At 36.2% G+C, this 22,501-nt stretch overlaps 2 protein-coding genes across 6 annotated transcripts in view; one reads left to right on the forward strand and one right to left on the reverse strand.

The window, feature by feature from the left end:
* The window catches only part of WDR41 (WD repeat domain 41), a 177,747-nt gene that overhangs the window by 29,638 nt on the left and 125,608 nt on the right, over nucleotides 1–22,501 (forward strand). The window lies entirely within an intron of this gene.
* On the reverse strand, nucleotides 8,202–9,025 carry LOC738219 (large ribosomal subunit protein uL30-like). Its single transcript, XM_054684291.2, has one exon. The coding sequence runs from the start codon at nucleotides 9,003–9,005 to the stop codon at nucleotides 8,511–8,513; it is 495 nt and encodes a 164-aa protein (XP_054540266.2). The 5' UTR covers nucleotides 9,006–9,025; the 3' UTR covers nucleotides 8,202–8,510.

Consider the following 22,501-nt stretch of genomic DNA (forward strand, 5'->3'; position numbering starts at 1 on the left):
CCAAACATTTATTTCCATTAATATTGAAAGTAATATTTCCAAACATTAGGTAATCCAAGTCTTACATAAACTTTTCCAGAAAACAAAAAAAGAGGGAGCACTTTCCAACTCATTCTATGAGACCAGCATAACCTTTCTAACAAAACCTGACAAACACAATACAAGAAAGGAAAAATACAAGCCAATCTCTCTCATTAACACTGTAGTGAGAAAATATTTTACTTAGCATAAGTTGTTGCCATGACATCTGTCAAGGGGAAAGGGAGAAATATAGACCTGTTCCAAGGGAGGACTCCTCCCTTATCACACAGGCCACCAGTCCTGCTAGCTGCTCTTCCCCTTGCTGTCCTGAGCAAGACTCCTTTGCTGCCAGCTATTTTATCTAACAGAGCTCACTCTCAGTTCCCCTCTGCTCTTCCTCTTTGTCAGCTCTGACCTAGTTTCCCACTACCTTTTACTCAAAGTACCCAATTAAAGGTATCTGTGGGAAGCCCTATCCTTCGAGGCTTGTAAGGCTGCTTTGTTTTGTCCTGTTTCTCTCACCCCATGTGCCATCTGTGTGGTCCCTTGGGGCAAGCTGTATCCCTCCTTCTGGGCGTTGTATGTCTTAATAACTCCGATGTGTTTCCTCTACATCCTGTTGGGTGTTATATGCTCAGTCATGTGAACCTATCGTGAAAGGAGATGCCTGCTAATCCACTGCAGACATTGGTAAGGCAATCAAAACAGAGACACATAGTTGTAAAAATCCAGAATTAAAATATTAGCAAATCTAATCCAGCTATCTATAAAACTGATAATATACCACAATCAAGTTGGGTTTATTCCAGGAATGCAAGGTTAGTTTAACATTTAACAAGTCAATAAAATTCACATTAATAAAATTCATAGAATAAAAGACAAAAAACCTCGTCCATATGATTATCTCAATAAACAAAGAAAAAAAGCATTGATAGAAAATCAACACATTTTTATGAAAGCTCTTAGAAAACTAGGAATAAAAGGCTATAACCCAAAACTCATATAGAATATCTACAAAAATATTATGTAAACATCAAACATAATATTGAATTATTGAAAGTTTTCCTTCCTGATATAGGGAAAAAAGGGTGCCAGCTCTCACCATTTCTATTCAGAATTGTACTGAAGTCTTAGCTAGCACTATATGGCAAGAAAAATAAATATTATAAGGATTGGAAAGGAATAAATAAAAATGTCATTGTTCATGAATGACATGATTATGTATGTATAAAATTTTAGAAGTACAGATACAATGTTAAAATTAGTAAGTGAATTTGGCAAGATCAAAATACAAAAATCAATCATGTTTATATGTAGTGAAGAATTTTAAAATGATAATTTTTGCAATACCATGGAAAACACTTAGGAATATATCCTAAGAAATGATGTAAGAGATATCTACAGAGAAAACTCCAAAATATTTCTGAGAGAAAGACATAAATAAATGGGAAGGCATACCATATGTAGATTTGGAAGACAACATAGTTTCCTCCAAACTGATCTCTGGATCCATTGCAATCCCAATCAGAATCCAAGCCGGTTTTTTCTTTTTGTTTTTTAATGTAATGCAATCTCAAACCCCTGGAAGCTTTCTTAAAACTTGATAAGCTGATTCTAAAATGAATAACTCTGACAGTTTTGAAAAAGAACAAAGTTAAAGGATTTATATACTACTGGATATTAAGTTAAAAAACCATAGTAAATATGGTAGAATAAAACGGGCATGATATAGATATACAATTCATTCTCATTATTCATGGATTTAGATTTGCAAATTCACATACCTGCTAAAATTTATTTGTAACCCCCAAATCAATATTTGCTGCTTCACAGTCATTAGAGGACATTTGTATAGCATTTAAAAATTTGAATTGCCTAACATGCATATTACCAGCTGAGGTTGAATAAGGTGTCGGTTTCTCTTATATCTAAATAATGTCCTTTTTGTGATCAAGTGCCACATTTTTCATATTTTTGTGCTTCTTGTTGATGATTTTGCTATTTAAATGGCCACAAAGAGTAGTGCTGAAGTGCTTGCTGGTGTTCCTAAGTGCAAGAAGGCAGTGATGTGCTCTACTGAGAAAATATATCTGTCATATAAGCTTCTTTTAGGCATACAGTGCTGTTAGCCATGAGCTTATTGTTAACGAATCAACAATACATATTAAAGATTTTTTTTAAAAACAAAAACACACATAAAACAAGGTTACGTATTGATCAGTTGACACAAATATTGTGACTGGAGGCTTTCAGGAACCTAATCTTTTATTTCGCATAGGAGCAATCGTTTGGTATTTGCTAATTCAGTGTTTGCAGAAACTTTATCATTAACTATTGCAAATAATGAGAATTGACCATATAGGTCAGTGAGATGAAGTAGAAAACACAGAAATAGATTGATAATTGATTAAATTCAAAGTTGCCTTGGAAGTGCAAGGGAAAGGGTCATTTTTTTTCCAAAAAAGGAAATATCCAAATTGAAGTAAAAAAGGAATCTTTATCTTGTGTTACACCCAAAAAATCACTTCTATATGGACTTCAGATCTAAATGTGGAAAGTGAAGCAATACATTTTGTAAAAAATCACACAGGAGAATGTCCTTATCAGCATTTTTTTTGGCAAAGATTTTTCTAAACAGAATTCAAAGTACTAACTATAAAAGAGAAGAATGAGATATTGGACTTCATGGAAACCAAGAATATCTATTAATTAAAAGACACCATTAAAAGAGTAAAAAGGCAAATCACTGAGTGGAAGATTTGTATAATGCATATATATGACAAAGAATTCATATCCCCAATATATAAGCAACTACTAACCATCAATAAGGGAAAGGCAAATAATCTAGTTTTAAATGGATTGTTTGAACAGGTGTTTATAAAAAAGGATTTTAAAATGGCCAATAAGCATATGATAAGGTGACTATATTAGTTCATTAGGGCTTCTGTCATCAAGTACCACATAATGGGTGCCTTAAACAATAAAAATTTATGTTCTTACAGTTCTAGAGGCCAAAAGTTCAAGATCCTATTGGTAGAACTGGTTTCCTCTGAAGCCTTTCTCCTTGACTTGCAGATGGCGCTCTAGCTGCTTCTTCATATGATCATCCTTCTGTGCACACATGCCTCTGGTTTCTCCATGTGTCCTAATCTCCTTGTGTCCTTATCTCCATGTGTCCTAATGTCCTTTTATAAGGACACCAGTCATATTAATATATTAGGATACACCTTAACATCCTCATTTTAATTTAATTGCTTCTTCAAAGGCCCTGTCTCCAAATACAATCACATTCTGAGGTACTGGGGATTAGTGCTTCAACAAATGAATTTTGAGAGGACACAATTCAGTCCATAACAGTGCTCAACATCATTACTTACCAGGGAAAGGCACATTAAAACAAAAGATAACACTTCATATACACAAGAATTGCTAAAATTATAAAATGAAACAAAATAGACCATATCAAGTGTTGATGAGTAAGTGGAGATGGGAACTGTCGTACTGCTGGTGAGAGTATATGTTCGTACAAAACTTCTGAAAATTATCTGAAAGTGTTTACTAAAGCTGAATGTGTGCGTATCTTAAGACCTAGCAATTTGACTCCTAGATATATGTCCAGCAGAAATGTGTGTTTATACATATGCACCAAAAATACATGCACTGGACTTGTTTAGGGAAGTATTATTTGTAGTAGCCAAAAACTGGAGCATAAATCAAATGTCCATCTTACAGAAGAAACTATAACACAAAAAAATACAGGTTGTATCATTTATATAAACTTCAGGAGCAGGCATAAGTAATCTAAGGAAACAAAATTTAGAATAGGGTTACCTTTGTGGGGGCAATCACTGAGAAGGGGCAAGAGAGAAGCTTTGCGGATACTAGAAATGTTCAATATCTTGATCTGGGTGGTGGTTTCATGAGTAGGTTAACCTTATAAAAAATTCAGGGGGCCAGGCATGGTGGCTCACGCCTGTAATCCAAGCACTTTGGGAGGTCGAGGCGGGTGGATCACAAGGTCAGGAGTTCAAGACCAGCCTGGCCAATATGGTGAAACCCCGTCTCTGCTAATAATACAAAAATTAGCCGGGCGTGGTGGTGGGCGCCTATAGTCCCAGCTATTCGGGAGGCTGAGGCAGGAGAATCGCTTGAACCTGGGAGGTGGAGGTTGTAGTGAGCCGAGCTTGCACTACTGCACTCCAGCTTGGGCGACAGAGTTAGACTTCATCTCAAAATACAAAAACAAAAAAAAAATTCAGATTTGTGCACTTTTCTGTATGTAAGTGATACTTCAACCAAAACATTAGATTTAAAAAGTTTAGGTAATAGGCCAGGCATGGTGGCTCACGCCTGTAATCCCAGCACTTTGGGAGGCCAAGGCGGGCGGATCACAAGGTCAGGAGATCGAGACCATCCTGGCTAAGATGGTGAAACCCCATCTCTATTAAAAATACAAAAAATTAGCCAGGCGTACTGGCACGTGCCTGTAGTCCCAGCTACTCGGGAGGCTGAGGCAGGAGAATCACTTGAACCCGGGAGGTGGAGGTTGCAGTGAGCCAAGATCCTACCACTGCTCTCCAGCCTGGTAACAGAGGGAGACTCTGTCTCAAAAAAAAAAAAAAAAAAAAAGTTTAGATAATAGTAAAAAAAAAAATTTGATTTCATGCATGTTTCAAAATATCATATAAACTATTTTGCAACTTGCTCATTTTTCTCAACATTTAAAAAAATAGCTATTTTGAGGCCAGGTGTGGTGGCTCATGCCTGTAAATCCCAGCACTTTGAGAGGCCAAGGTAGGCAGATTGCTTGGGTCCAGGAATTCAAGACCAGCCTGGCAACATGGTGAAACCCTTTCCATGCAAATAATACAAAACTTAGCTGGGCGTGATGGCACACACCTGTAGTTTCAATTACTGGACAGGCTGAAGTGGGAGGATCAACTGAATCCAGAAGGTAGAGGCTACAGTGAGCTGTGATTGCACTACTGCACTCCAGCCTGGGTGACAGAGTAAGACACTGTTTCAAAATAAATAAATAAATAAATAAATAAAAACAAAATATAAAAGGGTTTTATTGAGATGTAATTAACAGACTATACAATTTACCCATATAAAGTATAAAATTTGTTTTTAGTATATTCACAGATATCCAACCATCACCACAATCAATTTTAATAACTTTTTTTTGCAAATGAAAAGTTATTTATTATTTGTTTAACTAAACGGCCATGGTTAAAACAGTTCTAAAAATGTTTAAAATGCAGTATATACTTGCATGGCTTATGAAGTTTTAGATAGAGTTATTTTACTTGAATTGTTCAAAGTTCAATATATTTTAAATTAAGAAGAGTAAACTATATGTATTTTTTTCCATAAGTTATTGGGGTACAGGTGGTATTTGGTTATATGAGTAAGTTCTTTAGTGGTGATTTGTGAGATTTTGGTGCACTCATCACCCAAGCAGTATACACTGAACCTTATCTGTAGTATTTTATCCCTCACTCTCCTCCCTTTCTTCCCCCAAAGTCCCCAAAGTCCATGGTATCATTCTTATGCCTTTGCATTCTCATAGCTTAGCTTCTACATATCAGTGGGAACATATGATGTTTGATTTTCCAATCCTGAGTTACTTCACTTAGAATAATAGTCTCCAATCTCATCCAGGTCACTGTGAATGCTGTTAATTCATTCCTTTTTATGGCTGCGTGGTACTCCATTGTATATGTATACCACAGTTTCTTTATCCACTCATTGATTGATGGGCATTTGGGTTGGTTCCACGATTTTGCAATTGTGAATTGTGCTGCTATAAACATTAATGTGCAAGTATCTTCTTAGAATAATGGCTTCTTTTCCTCTGGGTAGATATCCAGTAGTGGGATTGCTGGATCAAACGGTAGTTCTACTTTTAGTTGTTTAAGAAATCTCCACACTGTTTTACATAGCAGCTGTACTAGTTTACATTCCCACCAGCAGTGTAGAAGTGTTCCCTGTTCACCACATTCACGCCAACATACACTGTTTTTTGATTTTTTGATTATGGCCATTCTTGCAGGAGTGAGGTGATATTGCATTGTAGTTTTGATTTGCATTTCTCTAATCATTAGTGATGTCAAGCATTTTTTAATATGTTTCTTGGCCATTTGTATATCTTCTTTTGAGAATTGTGTATTCAGGTCCTTAGCCCACTTTTTGATGGGATCTTTTTTTTTTTCTTACTGATTTGTTTAAGTTTGTTGTAGATTCTGGATATTAGTCCTTTGTCAGATGTATAGATTGTGAAGATTTTCTCCCACTGTGTGAGTTGTCTGTTTACTCTGCTGACTGCTCCTTTTGCTGTGCAAAAGCTCTTTAGTTTAATTAGGTCCCAGCTATTTATCTTTGTTTTTATTGCATTTGCTTTTGAGCTCTTGGTCATGAAATCCTTGCCTAAGCCAGTGTCTAGAAGGGTTTTTCCAATGTTATCATCTAGAATTTTTATAGTTTCAGGTCTTAAGTTTAAGTCCTTGATCCATCTTGGGTTGATTTTTGTATAAGGTGAGAGATGAGGATCCAGTTTCATTCTCCTACATGTGGCTTGCCAATTATCCCAGCACCTTTGCTGAGTAGGATGTCTTTTGCCCCGTTTTATGTTTTTGTTTGCTTTGTTGAAGATCAGTTGGCTGTAAGTATTTGGCTTGCCAATTATCCCAGCACCATTTGTTGGAAAGGGTGTCCTTTCCCCACTTTATGTTTTTGTTTGCTTTGTCGAAGCTCAGTTGGCTGTATTTGTATTTTTCAGTTTCAAGTCTTTGTCTTATTAAATTTATTTGTCTTCTTAAAATTATTTACTTCTTAAATTTAGCGCTTTATTCTTTAAGATGCTACTATAAATTAAATTGCTTTCTTAACTTCATTTTGAATATTTCTTTGCAAGGGTATAAAAATACAACTGATTTTGGTTTATTGCAACCTTGCTCAACTCATTTACGAGTTTTAATAGTTTTTTGGTGTATCCCTTAGGATTTCCTACATACAAGTTTATATCATCTGCAAATAAAGATAATTTTACTTTTTCCTTTCTAGTCTATATGTCTTTTATTTCTTTTTCTTCCTTAATTGCCCTGCCTGTAACCTCCAGTACAATGTTGAATAGAAATGGTCAGCGTGGACCTCTTCATTTTGTTCCTGATCTTAGGAACAAAACATCCAGTCTTTCACCAGTGAGGTTGATGTTGGCTATGTTTTTTCACAGATGTTTTTTAATAAGTTGAGGAAATTCTTCTCTATTCCTAGTCTGTTGAGTGTCTTTATCATAAAAGGGTGTTGGATTTTGTCAAATGATTATTCTGCATCTATTGAGATGATTATGTAGTTTTTTTATTCTAATGATATGATGTATTACATTAATTGATTTTGGGAAGTCAAGTCAACCTTGCATTTTTGGGATTAATCTCACTTGGTCATTGTATATGTTGCTGGATTCGGTTTGGTAATATTTTGTTGAGAATTTTTGCATCCATATTTATAAAGATATTGGCCTGTAATTTTCATTTCCTGTGATGTCTTTGTCTGGTTTTGGTATCAGAGTAATACTTGCCTCATAAAATGAGTTGGGAGAGAGTAAGTGGTCCCCCATTTGCTATTTTTTGGAATTGGGATTACTTCTTTAATGGTTGATGAAATTCAGTGGTGAGGTCAACTGGGCCTGGGAGTTTCACTGTTGGTAGTTTTTAAAAATTTTTAATTATTATGGATATATAATAAGAGTATATATTTATGGGGTACCTATATAATATTTTGATACAGACATGAAACATATAAGTGGGTAGCTTTTTTTTTCTTTTTTCTGAGATAGGGTTTCACTCTGTCACCCAGGCTGGAGTGTGGTAGTACAATCTCAGCTCACTGCAACCTCTGCCTCCCTGGCTCAAGTGATCCTCACATCAGCCTCCTGAATAGCTGAGACTACAGACATGGGCCACTGTACCTGGCTAATTTTTTTTTTTTTTTTTTTTTTTTTGGAGATGGAGTTTTACCATGTTGCTCAGGCTGGTCTTGAACTCCTGAGCTCAAGTTTTCCACCCGCCTTGCCCTCCTAAAATGTTGAGATAACAGGGACGGCTCCTGGCCTGTGGGTAGTTTTTTTAATTACTAATTCAAGCTCTGCACTTGTTTTTGTTTTTTTTTTTTAATTTCAATTTGAGAGCAGGTACTGTTTATTAACCAACCAGCTTAGAAAAATAATCATGGTAGACACCTTAGTTCATTCTTCTAATAAGCCTGTTGATCTGGTCCTCCCTGTTGCCAGCATCTCTACCTTCTACAAAATGGTTGGTCTTTTTCTTCATTCCACCTCGTGGAGAAGACAATTTGAAGGGCCACAGGAAGTTGTTTGCCTCTTTGAAGCGTTTTCCAACAGTATAGATCTCATGAATCAAATCCTCCATGCAGATGATGCTGTATTTACCAAGAGATCGAGCAATCAGAGCGTTATCTGTCAAAGCAATTCACTTCTTATTGATTTTGCCATAACCACACTTGTAGATTAGTTCATTTACTGACTTCAGATTGGGGTACCCCCATGCAATATATGGCTCTACAATCCTCAGCATGTTAATTGAAGCCTTGTTGAGCTTCACAAAGGTTCCATTGAAGATTTGACGAAGGCGAAGAAGCTGCAACACCTTTCGGGCCTTTGGGCTCACTCCATTGATACCTCTGATTCTGATGACAAACGCCAATTTGGGTTCTGCAGGTACATAGAAGTTGCCAGCTTTTCTTGCCATCCTCGCCATTCGAATTTCAGTTCTGTACATCTGCCTATATTCCTTGTGATAGTGCTTTGCTTTTTCATAGATAAGCTTCCTCCTTGCCTTTCGAAGCATCTTTTGGGCAAACTTCTTTCTCAGGCACTTGATCTTCAGCTCTGCGAAATTCCTTCGCTTTTTCTTAAGGGTTTCTGGCACAGCAGGAACCTCCTTCTTCTCTTCTACACCCTCCATGGTTCCAGCCGGAAAAAGAGGAAGTTGGCACATGCGTACTCTGCGCTTGTTAACTTGTTATATGTCTATGCATATTGTCTACTTTCTTGTTGAGCCAGAGTTGGTAATTTGTGTCTTTTAGGAATTTTGTCCATTTCATCTAAGTTATGTAATCTATTGGCATATAATTGTTCATAATATTCTTTGATAATTCTTTTTACTTCTGTAAGTTTGGTAATAATGTTCCCTCTTTCATGTCTGATTCTAGTAAGTTGAGTCCTCCCTTCACTCTCCATTAATCTAGCTAAAGGTTTGTCAATTTTGTTGATCTTATCAAATAACTGGCTTTTGATTTCATTGATTTTTTTCTCTAATTAAAAAAATTGTTTCATTTATCTTTCCTCTAATTTTATTACTTATTTTCTTCTTTTGCTTCAGGCTTAGTTTGCTTTTCTTTTTCCAGTATCCTAAGGTGTTAGGTTAGGTTATTGATTTGAGACCTTTCTTCTTTAATGTGGGCTTTTGCAGCTATGTATTTCCTTCTAAGCACTGCTTTAGCTGCATCCCATAAATTTTGGTATGAAGTCTTTCTTTTCATTCGTCTGAAAGTATTTCATGATTTCCTTTTTGATTTCTTCTTTAAGTCTTGGGTTATTTAGGAGTATGTTTTATTTCCATGTATTTGTGAGTTTTCCCATTTTTTCCCACTATTGATTTCTAATTTCATCCCATTGTGGTTAGAGAACATACACTGTATTATTTCTATCTTTTTAAATTTACTGAGATTCATTTTGTGGCCTAACATATGGTCTACTGAAGAATCCTCCACATCCACTTGAGAAGAATGTATACTGTTATTGTTGGGTGAAGTGTTCTCTAGAAGTCTGTTATGTGTAGTTGGTTTATAGAGTTTCTCAAGTCTTCTGTCTTCCTGTTGATTTTCTGTCTAGTTGTTCTATCCATTATTAAAAGTGGGATATTGAAGCCTCCAGTTATAATTGTTGAATTATCTGTTTCTCCCTTCATTTCTGTCAGTTTTTGCTTTATGCACCTTGGTGCTCCATTTCAGAAGCATATATGCTTATAATTATATCTTCATGATATTGACCTTTTATCATTATAAAACGTCCCTCATTATTTCTGATAATATTTTTTGTTTTAAGGTCTCTTTTGTCTGTTATTAGTAGTATCTGTTATTCAGTTTTTAAGTGGTTGCTGTTTGCATAATACATAATTTTTACCTTTTTACTTTCAATCTATTTCTATATTTGAATCTAAAGTGTGTCTCCTGTAGATCATATTTTTTATCCAGTCTGACGATCCTTTTGATTGGATTGTTTAATCCATTTATGTTTAATATTATTACTGCTATAGTTGAGTTTTCATCTGCCATTTTACTTTTTATTTTTATTTTATTTTATTTTTTATTTATTTATTTTTGAGACGGAGTCTTGCTCTGTCACCCAGGCTGGAGTGCAGTAGCGCAATCTTGGCTCACTGCAAGCTTCGCCTCCCAAGTTCAGGCCATTCTCCTGCCTCAGCCTCCCAAGTAGCTGGGAATACAGGTGCCTACCACCACGCCTGGCTAATTTTTTTGTATTTTTAGTAGAGATGGGGTTTCACAAGGTTAGCCAGGATGGTCTTGATCTCCTGACCTCGTGATCTGCCCACCTTGGCCTCCCAAAGTGCTGTGATTACACGCCTGAACCACCGTGCCCAGCCTACTTTTTATTTTTTATATATTTTTTGTTCCATTTCTTTTGTACTGCTTTCTTTTGCATTAAGCGTATTTTTCTAAGGCAGTATTTTCATTTCTTTCATGATTTTTTTCACTATATTTTCTTGTAATTTTTTGTGGTTGCTCTTGGATTTACCATATGATTTGGTTTGGCTCTGTGTCCCCACCCAAATCTCACCTTGAATTGTAATAATTCCTATGTGTCAAGGGCAGGACCAGGTGGAGATAATTGAATCATGGGGGCAGTTTCTCCCATGCTGTTCTTGAGATAGTGAGTGAGTTCATATGAGATCTGATGGTTTTATAAGGGGCTTTCCCCTTCTCTCAGTGCTCATTCTTTCTCCTGCCATCCTGTGAAGAGGTGCCTTCTGCCATGATTGTAAATTTTCTGAGGCCTCTCCAGCCATACTGAACTGTGAGTCAATTAAACCTCTTTTCCTTATAAATTACCCAGTCTCGGGTATGTCTTTATTAGCGGTGTGAGAACAAACTAATACACCATATACATGTTTACTTATCAGAATAAACTTCAGATTTGTACTCGTTTAATTTCAGTAATATCTATCTAATCTATCTATCAATGTTACTCTTATATAGCTCTATTCCTTTTCTTCTATTTTTGTAGCATTATTGTTCTACATATTATAGCTACTGATGTCACAAACCTAATAATACATTGTTACAATCATCAATTTGTGGTCATTTCCTTAGCCCAGTATAGCCTAACTTCTACTCACATTTTTTTTGCTGCCATTGGCAAATATATTGCACATATATTTCAATATGTTATAGGCCCAACAACACATTACATACATCTTATTTTATACAATTAATTTTTAAATCAGTAAAGATAAGAAAGGGGAAAATATGCAGTTATACTTCTTTTCTGATTACATAATTAACTTTACAACGTGTGCGAGTGCATGTGTTTGAATTACCATCTGGGATCACTTGCTTTCAGCAAGTAGAACTTTAGTATTTCTTGTATGGAAGATCTGCTAGTAACAAATTTTCTCAGTTTCTGTTTTCTGGAAAAGTCATTATTATAACTTCTTTTTTGAAAGATAGCTTTTGCTGTATATAGGATTCTTGTTTGACAGGGTGGTTTTTTTTAGCACTTTGAACATGTTATTCTACTATCTTATGGTCTCCGTTGCTTTTGTTGCGTAGTTTGCTGTTAATCTTATTGAGTTTTGTTGTGTAGTTTGCTGTTAATCACTTGTAAATGATGAGTCATTTTTCTTTTGCTACTTTCAAAGTTTTCTCCTGATCTTTGATTTTGGCATTTTTAGTGTGATGTGTCTATTTACAGATCTCTTTGAATTTATCCTACTTGGAATCATTGTACTTCTTGGGTATGTAGGTTAATGTTTTTCAATAAATTTGAGAGGCTTCAGCCATTGTTTCTTCTAATATTTTTTCTTTTCCTTTGTCTTTCTTCTGTACTTCTGCTACTCCCATTACACATGTTGGGCAAGCTTAGTCAAGCCCCACATTTCTCTGAGGTTCTGCTCATTTTTCTTCATCCCTTTTTCTATCTTTCTTTGGCTTACATAATCTCAATTGATTTATCTTCAAGTTCACTGTTCTTTTGTCTGCCAGTTCAAATCTATTATGGAACCTCTGTAGTGAATTTTTAAATTTTCTTTTATTATACTTTTTAATTTCAGAATTTTTGTTTGACTCTTTTTTATAGTTTCTATCTCTTTATTGATATTATCTATTTGAGGAGACACTATGATCATACCTTTCTTTACTTCTTTTTTTTTTTTTTTTTTGAGATGGAGTTTTGCTCTTGTCACTCAGACTGGAGTGCAGTGGTGCGATCTTGGCTTACTGCAACCTCCGCCTCCTGAGTTCAAGTGATTCTCCTGCCTCAGCCTCCTGAGTAGCTGGGATTACAGGCTCCCACCACCAGGCCGGGCTAATTTTTGTATTTTTAGTAGAGACAGGGTTTCGCCATGTTGGCCAGGCTTGTCTTGAACTCCTGGCCTCCCAAAGTACTGGGATTACAGGCGTGAGCCACCATGCCTGGCCCTTTACTTCTTTAATTATGCTTTCCTTTAGTCCTGTTAACATGTGTATAATGGCTACTTTGAAGTCTTTTCCATTAAATCCACCATCTGGTTGCTCTCACTAGCAGTTGCTTGCTATCAGATGTATGGGCCATATTTTCCTGTTTCTTTGTATGACTTGCATTTTTTATTTGGAAAATGGACATTTTAAATAACATATGTAGTACTATGGATACTAAACTGCCCTCCCCCAGGTCTTGCTGTTGTTTGTTTGTTTGCTGGTTTTCTGACTCACTGGTATATTTTAGTGAATCCTACCCTCTACCACCTAGCTCCCTACAGTGTTAAGCCTCTTAAACTCTATGACATTATGGCTAATGTCTCTATTGTTTTCTCCAAATCCCTGGGGGTACATATTGCTCTGCAAATGTATCCAAATTGTGATGGTTTGACTTATGATTTTTTTGACATTACAATAGTGCAAAAGTAATATGCATTTAGTAGAAACTGTACTTTGCATTTTGAATTTTGATCTTTTTTCAGGTTAGCGATTGGCAATATGATACTCTTGCAATGCTGGGTAGTGGCAGTGAGCCATTCTGTTTTTCATTTTCAGGACAGTGCTCAATAAATTACATGAGATAGTCAACACTTTATTATAAAATAGGCTTCGTGTTAAATGATTTTGCCTAGCTATAGGCTAAGGTAAGTGTTCTGAGTGAGCATTTTTAAGTTAGGCTAGGCTAAGCTATGATGTTAGGTATATTAAATGCACTTTTGACTTACGATAGTTTCAACTTACAATGGGTTTATTGGGACATAACTCCATAATAAGTTGAGGAGCACCTGTAGTTTCTGAGGTCAGTGTTTGATATTTGTTCTGATCACAGGAGAGCTTCTCCCAGCTTTCTTATTCTTTCACTAGGAACAGTGCTGCAATATATATTCTTGTATATATTTCCTAGCGCACATGTGTAAAGTTTCTCTAGGGTAAACATCTAGCAGTAAAATTTCTCAGTTGTATAACATTATGGCCACTTTTATTTAATATTGCCAAAATAATCTTTGAAGTATTTAGATGAATTTCTATTCCCTCCATCCTCAGCAATAGTTTGTGTTATCGGAACTAATAATATTTTGCAATTCTGATTAGTGTGAAATGATTCTCTTTGTTTTATTAATTTGCATCTCTTGATTACTACCGAGATTGAGCAATTTCTCATATTTTATTGATGATACTTGTTTCCTATTTTGAAAATTATCTTTATTTCCTTTGCCCATTTTTCTTTTCTTTTTTGGGGGGGGGAAGGGGGCAGGGGAGTGGGGTGGGGATATTGTTTTGTAGGAAATCTTTTTTACATTGTGGTACAAATTCCTTGTTGGTATATGGATTGTGAATTTATTCTTCCAGTTTTTAGAACTTAGCTGATTGACCTAAAAGTGACATATGACCCAAGCTTGCCCAACACAATTTTTTTCCCTGAGAATATGAAAGAAATTTAGAACACAGAAGGCAGAGACTGAGAGTTATGTTTGTGGCTAGGCTGAGGAGAAAAATCATGGTCTTCTTGTGAAGTCCCCAGTGATGTCCTGTTTCCTTCACTTCCAATGTCAACTCTTCCTTTGATTCTGTGAAATATGCCAGTATCCTTTCAATACCCACCTACTTAAAAATTATTATTATGCTATGTGGAGTTCATTTGTTGTTGCTTCTAACCACAAAAATTAATCTTAAAAATAACTTTAATATGACTCTCAAATTTCTGGCTTAGGTAATTGGTCTGAGAGTGACGTTATTAACCAAAAATCAGGATGATAGGAGCGAGCAGGGAGTAGCATTTGAGGAGAGATAGTTGGTGCAGATTTGCCATGTTTAGTTGTGCTACCTGTGAAGTATCCAAGTGGAACTGCCCAGAAAGAGTGTGAAATGTGAGGGAAAAAAAGGACCAAGAACAGAAACCTAGCTAATGCTAACTCTTAAAGAGAAAAAGGAGGCCATAAAGAGACCTGAGATGAGGTAGCCAGAGATCATGGTGGTGTGAGAAAGAGATTCAAGAAGTGGGGAATAGAGAACAGAATAAATGAGTAAGAGACCTGAGTTTAAAGAGAGAGTGGCTTATATCAGGTCAAGGAATATTTGGCATAAATGGTGTTGCCCTGATCAGTGTTAGGGGCTAGAAATCAGACTGCAGAAGGTCAAGAAGTCAGTGGGACATTAGGAAGTGGAGAGTGTCTGTAGAGCCGTATTTTGAGGAACTTAATGTGAAAGGAAGCAGAGATAAGACAATAGTTAGAAGGGGTGTCAGGTTGAGGGGGGTAGTGAAGGTGTGGGAGAATTGTGCATGTTAATATGTAAGGAAAAGGACCAGAAGGAGAAGCAGAAAAACAGGCAAAAGAGACAATGATTTTTGGGAGACAGGAGGGAATGGGGCTGAACATAGATCGAGGGGTTCTTCTAAGAGGGAAAGAGAGTAAGGGTGCGTTTTGTCATATTGCAAACAGTTATTCACTGTGTAAGACATGCTATGAAGTATTACAACATGATAAGAGGTTATCCAGGAGAGAACTATTAAATCTCTGTCTGTGGTGTCAGAAAGACTCCATCCAGAAGGTTCACTTTATTCTTGTATGACCGACTGACTGCCTGTCAGCGGAGTACTCAGAACCACAGACACTAGCTTTGTCACTTTATGGTTCTTGGGATCAAGGATTTTGTAGACTCGGTGCATTTTTTAGGCTCTTTTTGTTCAACTATAGGAATATATGATAGTGCAGAAAATAAATCTTGCTTTTTCCATTTCTCCATACACAAATTCCATGAGGAAAGTCTCAGTCTTCATCAAGGTTACTGTATGAACAGAGAAGTTTCTCTTGTAATACTTCCCAGTGTTTTTCTACATCATGACACACAGAAAAGAAAGGATAGCATTTTTCCTGTATGCTGGGGGTGAACAGGTTGCACAATTAGTATCACGGACTCCTCTCTGAGTATCCTAAGGGCTTCAATAGCTTGGGCACACCTGAGCACACCTGCAACTTATTTGGTGTGCTATAGCATTATTTCAACTGGGATGTCTGCCCTAAGGTGTGTTCCCTCATGCTTTGATTTCTTTTCAGTTTCTGCTATATGATAAAGGACTTCCCTCTCACCACTAAAATCCTTACCAGAAGTATTCAACATGTCATGTAGGAGGATGCTTAAATACTGAAAGCACATGGCTTGCTGTGCCCTTGCATATCTCCTTCATAAATGTCTATATTATCTTAACCATCTACATTCAAATATACTGTATAGGTCTCTAAATTATCTCATTGCAAAGTTCTTTCCTATTTCTCACTATATCAACTCTGGTATTAGTGTCATAGCTTATTCTTTTCCTCTTTTTCTTTCAGAAACTACAAAGATATTTCTTTCACAAGTTAGAGTGGTATAATGATGGAAGAAAGCATGTTCATTACACTAGACACTATACTGCAGTATATTTCTAATACATTATAAATAAGTTTCAGTGTGACAAAATCATTCCTATATCTCAGTAGGAAATAAGATATGTTTGTTTGTTTTTTAATTTTCTGAATGCATTTTAGGTTGTTCTCCCATGGATAGAGGCTTTTATGAAATGTGATTTTTGTAATTTGTTTTTAACGCCTCATTTCTAGTTGTGCATAATTTTATGTTTGGTCTCTGGAGATTAAGATGTATTGTTAACTCTATGTCCTTTGTATTTAGACAAAGTTGTAGGAAGACAAGAACCTGGACTTTCTTGTTTCAACTACGACAAGGAGAAAAATACAGGAATGTATTATGCATGGAAATGTTGAGTTGTATGGGAAATTGTGTTTTAAGACCTACTGTAGATCTATGTCGCTGTCTGTGAAAGAGAGGATAATTAGTGCCTGCACTCTCAGTCATATCAGACTAAAGGTAATGGGGTGTAAGAAATGGTTCATTAGGCTCTCTCAAGTACTTTTACTGTGTCCATACTATTTATACCAGCAGAAAAAATTCAGTCTTTAAAATCAAGTCAAAGTATTAGCCTTAGATTCTTCAATATGAGAAATAACATTGAGTAATGATCCTTTGAAGTCAAATGAAAAAAATATACATAAAAAACCTACATAGTGTTTATTGGCTTATACGTCACTCACACAGAACACTTATAATGTCTGACCTCCTCCCTCCTGACTGCTGGCTGCACACCTGATATGTCTCCAGGAGCTTGGTGTGGAATAAGAGGTGAGATCAGAAACCAGTTTGCTAAATACAATCACTGCCCATATAGGAATTTTATTTATTTATTTATTTATTTATTATTGATTTATTTTGAGATGGAGTCTCGCTCTGTTGCCCAGGCTGGAGTGCAGTGGTGTGATCTCGGCTCACTGCACCCTTCGCCTCCCGGGTTCAAGCAATTCTCCTCCCTCAGCCTCCTGAGTAGCTGGGATTACAGGAACGTGCCACCATGCCTGGCTAATTTTTGTATTTTTAGTAGAGACAGGGTTTTACCATGTTGACTAGGCTGGTCTGGAACTCCTGGCCTCAGGTAATTCGCCTGCCTCAGCCTCCCAAAGTGCTGGGATTACAGGCGTGAATCATTGCACCCAGCCAGGAATTTTAATTGAAAGGGAACTTGTTGTAAAAAGTCTCTTACCTGGGGCAGATGGGGAAAAGTGGGGAGGAAGCAAGCAATAATGAGACCAGGGTTCTCTCTTCTAGAAAAGTTGCCTGTGATGGTGGATATGAAAATCAGGTCAATTAACAGAGGTTATAGTGTCTCTCATGAACTTACTCAAATACTGCTTACAGAGCTGTTGAGGCAGAGGTATTGGAAAGGGGTGGAGTAGTGTGTTTGATGCTGTCTAGACCACATCTAGTTCTGTCGGAAATTTCTGAAGTTAGTCTCTTTTAATCTCCTTCCCCCTCCTCATCTCTCCCCCTTTCTATAAATCTGGGGGGCACTTCTGAGCTTTGAAGCTGATGCTGTGCATACTTTAGTGGCTATAGTTGGAAATTCCATGGCTGCAAGCAGAACAGTTCTTCAGCCTATGGAAAGAAAAAGGAGGTACCATGAAGAGTTAGTAGGGGAAGATCTAGCAGAGTTTGCAATTTGGGATAAGCTTCATATTTCATTCTTCTGTGGTCTCTTCTGCATATTTGGAGAATAAAGTTGAAAAACCTCTAATTCCGGTATGAGTGGAGTCTATAAATGTTCTGGTAATGTTTTCAGAAACTAATTATATTAAGAGAATCTGATAGGTGTGGCAAACCACCACGGCACATGTATACCTATGTAACAAACCTGCACATTCAGCACATGTATCCCAGAACTTAAAGTAAAATTAAAAAAAAAAAAAAAAGAGAGAGAGAGAATCTGGTAGTAAATTAGGTCAGGCCTAGTACTTGACTTGTGCCTAGTTTTGTCTCTTAATATACCGTTTGTTTCTGGATCCCCTAAGCCTTGCAGGTAGCTGGGCAAAAGTAGTGAAAACAGCTCTGTCCTGGAGAGGAAGGAACCTTGTAAGTTCTTTGAGGGTAGTGACATGTCTGAATTGTGGTTCTGTGGCATCATGTACAATTGTGAGTGAATGAGTACATGCTCTTTTACTTTGATTGGTATGCTAGGAGAGGGAGATTTGAAGAAGGGAAGAGAAAGCATAGGAAATACATAGAAACTGCTCACTCCTTTGTGCATATTGCAGAGACCCTGTTTTATACATCATAGGAAAGATAGACTGATCTAATGAAAGATACAAAATGAAATAAAATACTTTGGGTTCCTGAAAAACTCAATCCCTAACAGGTATTTTGAGAAATAAATGCCAAACAACTAGCTTGAAGGATTGTTTAATGAAATTGACTACTTTGAGACAAATCATTGTTTTGGAAATGGTAAAATTTCACTATAGTGGGGAAGGTGGTCTTGATAAGCAAACTTTTCAGTACATTGGATGACTGGCTATTCATCCACTGTCCTTAAGATTGATCTTGTCTTCATGTATTCTTGAAAAAATGTCAGGAAATTGTTAGGTAAAAAATTGTCATTGGGAAATGTCTATAATGACTCAACACTATTTATTAGATAGTAGGAGTTCCAAATTGGGTTTAAAGTCCACAACGTGAAACAAAATAAAAGGCCCTTGAAGTAACATTTTTTAGAATTATGGCTCTTGTAAAGCAGCAACAATTACTGAATACTCTTGAGAGCTTTTAAAATTGCTGTTAATTCACATAGCTAGAACAGATACATGTAATTTGAACACAAGATTTGGAGCCAAAAGACCTTGATTCAAGTTTCAGCATTGCCACTTCCTGCTGTGTCTCTTAATTTCTGAGTACTTTTCTCTTTTGCGAAGTGGGTAGAATGACATGAAAAAGTAGTGTATCATACAATGGATGTACATTGTTAGTTCCAAAGTGCTGTACAAGCAGCAATAGGAATAGTGGTCGTTACTAAGATAGCTTTTATAAAGTGAACCTTCTTCTCCCTTTTTTTAGCCTATCTTCCTAACTCCCTTTTATATTCTTTGGTTTTTCAAGATTGGTTTCATCCTGAACACACTAACCCACTAAGCCTATAGAAACGTGGTTTTTAGGCCTTCCGTGGTTGCTTGCAGAATTGTGTGGCTTAGAAGCCTAGCATTTTTCTTGCTTATCCAGGCACTAAGAATGCAAATATTAACCCAATTTCTTCCATTGGAAAAACACTTTCCCCCTTTCCCTGAGAATTGGGATTTAAACACATTAACAGCAATTAGTACCTGAGCCAAGAATTCAGGTTTTGAATAAAACTACGGTTGACATTTGCTCCTGGACGAGAGAGTGAAAAATGGTCCATAAAGTTTCTATTAACTTCAAAAGCAGCAACATCTGCTCCAATCCACAAAGCTTCAGAATCTACCATGGAGGAAGAGAGTGCTCTCTGTGCGCTAAGAATCCAGCCAGCAGTCAAGACCAAAGTCTTCCTAGTTTGGCATTAAAACACTGAAGGAGGGCATCATTTCCAGCAAAAACTTGGAGCAGTTTTATGAAGCAAGATGTGAATGCAGTGTTATGCTTGAGGCTAGCTGAGGAAACTTGGGAGTGCAGCAACCTGAAAAAAGTACTGCCCAGTGCTTTTGTTTCAGAAAGGTTATTCCAGTGTCTTCCCCTCTTTCTCTTCCTCATCCTCATTTTTAATTGCATCCTCCTCCTATGTTCCTCCTGTTCTTTTTCCTGGTGGATTTTTTTCCCTCCCGCCATGAATATTTGCATAACTCAGTGTAGAAGTTTGTGTTCTATACCTCTTTAGGGCTGCTTGCTGATGGAATATTTGGGTATTATGTATTAAAAATGACCCAATATTTTCCAAACAATACTGTAGTTTTCTCAGCTACATAAATTTTCCCCCCAAAATTTAGGGGAATTCCGGACCATTTTGCAATTAGTTAAGGATTATATTTCCTTATTTTTATTAATTTTATGTAAAGTGGGATTTATCAGTGGAGCATTCATTGACACTGACTTCAATTTATTCTGATGAAACTGACTGACATCTGTGTGTGCTGTTCATCAGTCATAATTTAAACCATTCTTAATTGCATTAAATGTAAATTAAGACATTCAATTTCAGCCATTATTTTTCATAAAACACTGTGAACTGAGTTTTAGTGGGTCAAGAGATCTTACATTCAAGATAAATAGGGTAAATTCAAAACTTACCATTTATGTTCATATTTCACCCTTTGTCGACAATTTCTTTCGTTGCTTACTAGATTGGAACAATTAATTTGCTCTCTGAAGAGATGGATGACTAAGGAAGATGTAACTGAAGTTTTTAACAAATGATTTTATCATTTTTAGAGCTTGCCTATGTTTGAAATATATGATTTAAAAACCTTTAACTAACTGTCTATCTAAACCTAATGATAATTTGAATGGAAAGTGCCACACTAAGTTCTCTGATTTGGAACTTGCACCTTTAAATCCTTGGATTTTAAGAATTTAGGATTACATTTTTTAAAAAATGGCTTAGCTATGCAAATATAAACTTTCAACACTATATCTTAGAATATTAATGTAAAAATTAGCAACATCTGTGATGTAGGACATACTAGATGACCTAATATATATTGTAAAGCATAATCTTCTCCACTTCCCTTCTGGATAAGTATTGCATTTTCCAAATAATGTACCCTAGTTTCATTTGTAAGCAACTGTTCCTAACTCCTGCAATTCTTCCCATTGAATCATGTTTTAGTCATATAATTATTAGATGATAATGATAATTTTTAATAGTAAATAATAAATAGGCATTGTATGATATATTTTAATGAGAATATTAAACTATGGTTAATAGTCACCCCTAAAGAAAAATTCAATAGTATAGCCTATGATGGAGAACCTGAGGGAAATCAGGCTCAGGTGAAAGTCACACTGTTAGCAACAATTAGTTTTCAATAGAATAAAATATCAAATAGCTGTGTTGGAGAGACTGGATTTGGCTGGGTTCCTGATACTTATTTTTATCTAGGAAGGTATTGGGACAGTTATAGGATTAGAGTTTTTGTTTTATTTGTTTCTAAAAAATAATTGTCTTGACGTACATGACTAAATACCAGTTTATTCTCAGAGAGAAAAGAAGTTCCAAGGATCTTCTGGATGTGCTTGTATGCTGAGCTTATACTGTACTGTGCAATAGCCACAGGAGATGTAGATGTATTTAAGAAGAACATGCTGTGCCATTCACCCCAGTCAATGGTGAGAGGTTTCCTTTGATAACAAACTAGCTACAACTTTGCCATGCATTAAACCCCTTTGTTTTCCAATGGAAAGTTGGTCAACAAAGAGAAGAAAACTGTCACACTTGCCTTAGTAACTTCTGTAGTAAAATTTTATATGACTATTATATACGACATTTACATTCCCATGTCAGTTGAACTGATGGAAAATGAAGTGTTGCAATAAGTCTGGAGATGGGTAGTGATGCAATCATTCTACTGGTTTCTTGCTATTAATATATGTCTCTTACTCATTTTTAAAGATAGCATAAATAAGAGTACTGAATATAAATGGCTTTTGTAAGTCATCCAGGTCAGTGAAGCATGTCATTGTTTGCAACCTGAGTTCCATGAGAGCTCTGGGTGGTTGATAGGCATACGGTATATTTTTCTCATAAATGAAAAATACAAACAATACTCACAGCATTTAATGAATATTATAAAAAATACAATATGAGTTTCCATAGGAAAAAATTAGTTGCATGTACTTAATAATATGACCTTAGTGTGTCATCTTTAAACTATGTAAAGCCCATATAGAAAGGCATTGTATAATTTATTTCTCCAGATGTAACATTAACAAACATTTTATTATGATTTATTTTTTGGCTCCTTGAAAGATGAAGTAAGTTCCTTAGTATTAGCATTGCTAATGATTTTAATGAGGCATTAAAATGTTGCAGTATTGTAGGAACATTTTTCTTTTTTAAAAACATTATTTCATTAATATTTCACAGGACTTTTAATGTTAAGTTGATGAAAGAACCTGAAAGCATAATCCACAAAGTGTCAAAGTGCTTGAACAGTGGGAAAGAACCAGAGAAAGGCAGGGCACAGCGATGGGGTGACGTCTGATGAGATGTCCCTGCACTGGGACCACTCTGTGACACTGCAGTCTCTTGTTGCTGAAATGAATACAAAACAATTTTCTCTTCTTGCTTAGGGTTTTTCTGCCTCAGTCCACAGAAATCCGGCACACGTAGCACAGACTGTTTGTACTTCCAGAT

The sequence above is a fragment of the Pan troglodytes genome, chromosome 4, assembly GCF_028858775.2.
Source record: "Pan troglodytes isolate AG18354 chromosome 4, NHGRI_mPanTro3-v2.0_pri, whole genome shotgun sequence".
NCBI lineage: Eukaryota > Metazoa > Chordata > Mammalia > Primates > Hominidae > Pan > Pan troglodytes.

Excerpts from the sequence above, each read along its gene's own strand:
- LOC738219 (XM_054684291.2), bottom strand. The coding sequence starts at position 9,005 with ATGGAGGGTGTAGAAGAGAAGAAGGAGGTTCCTGCTGTGCCAGAAACC.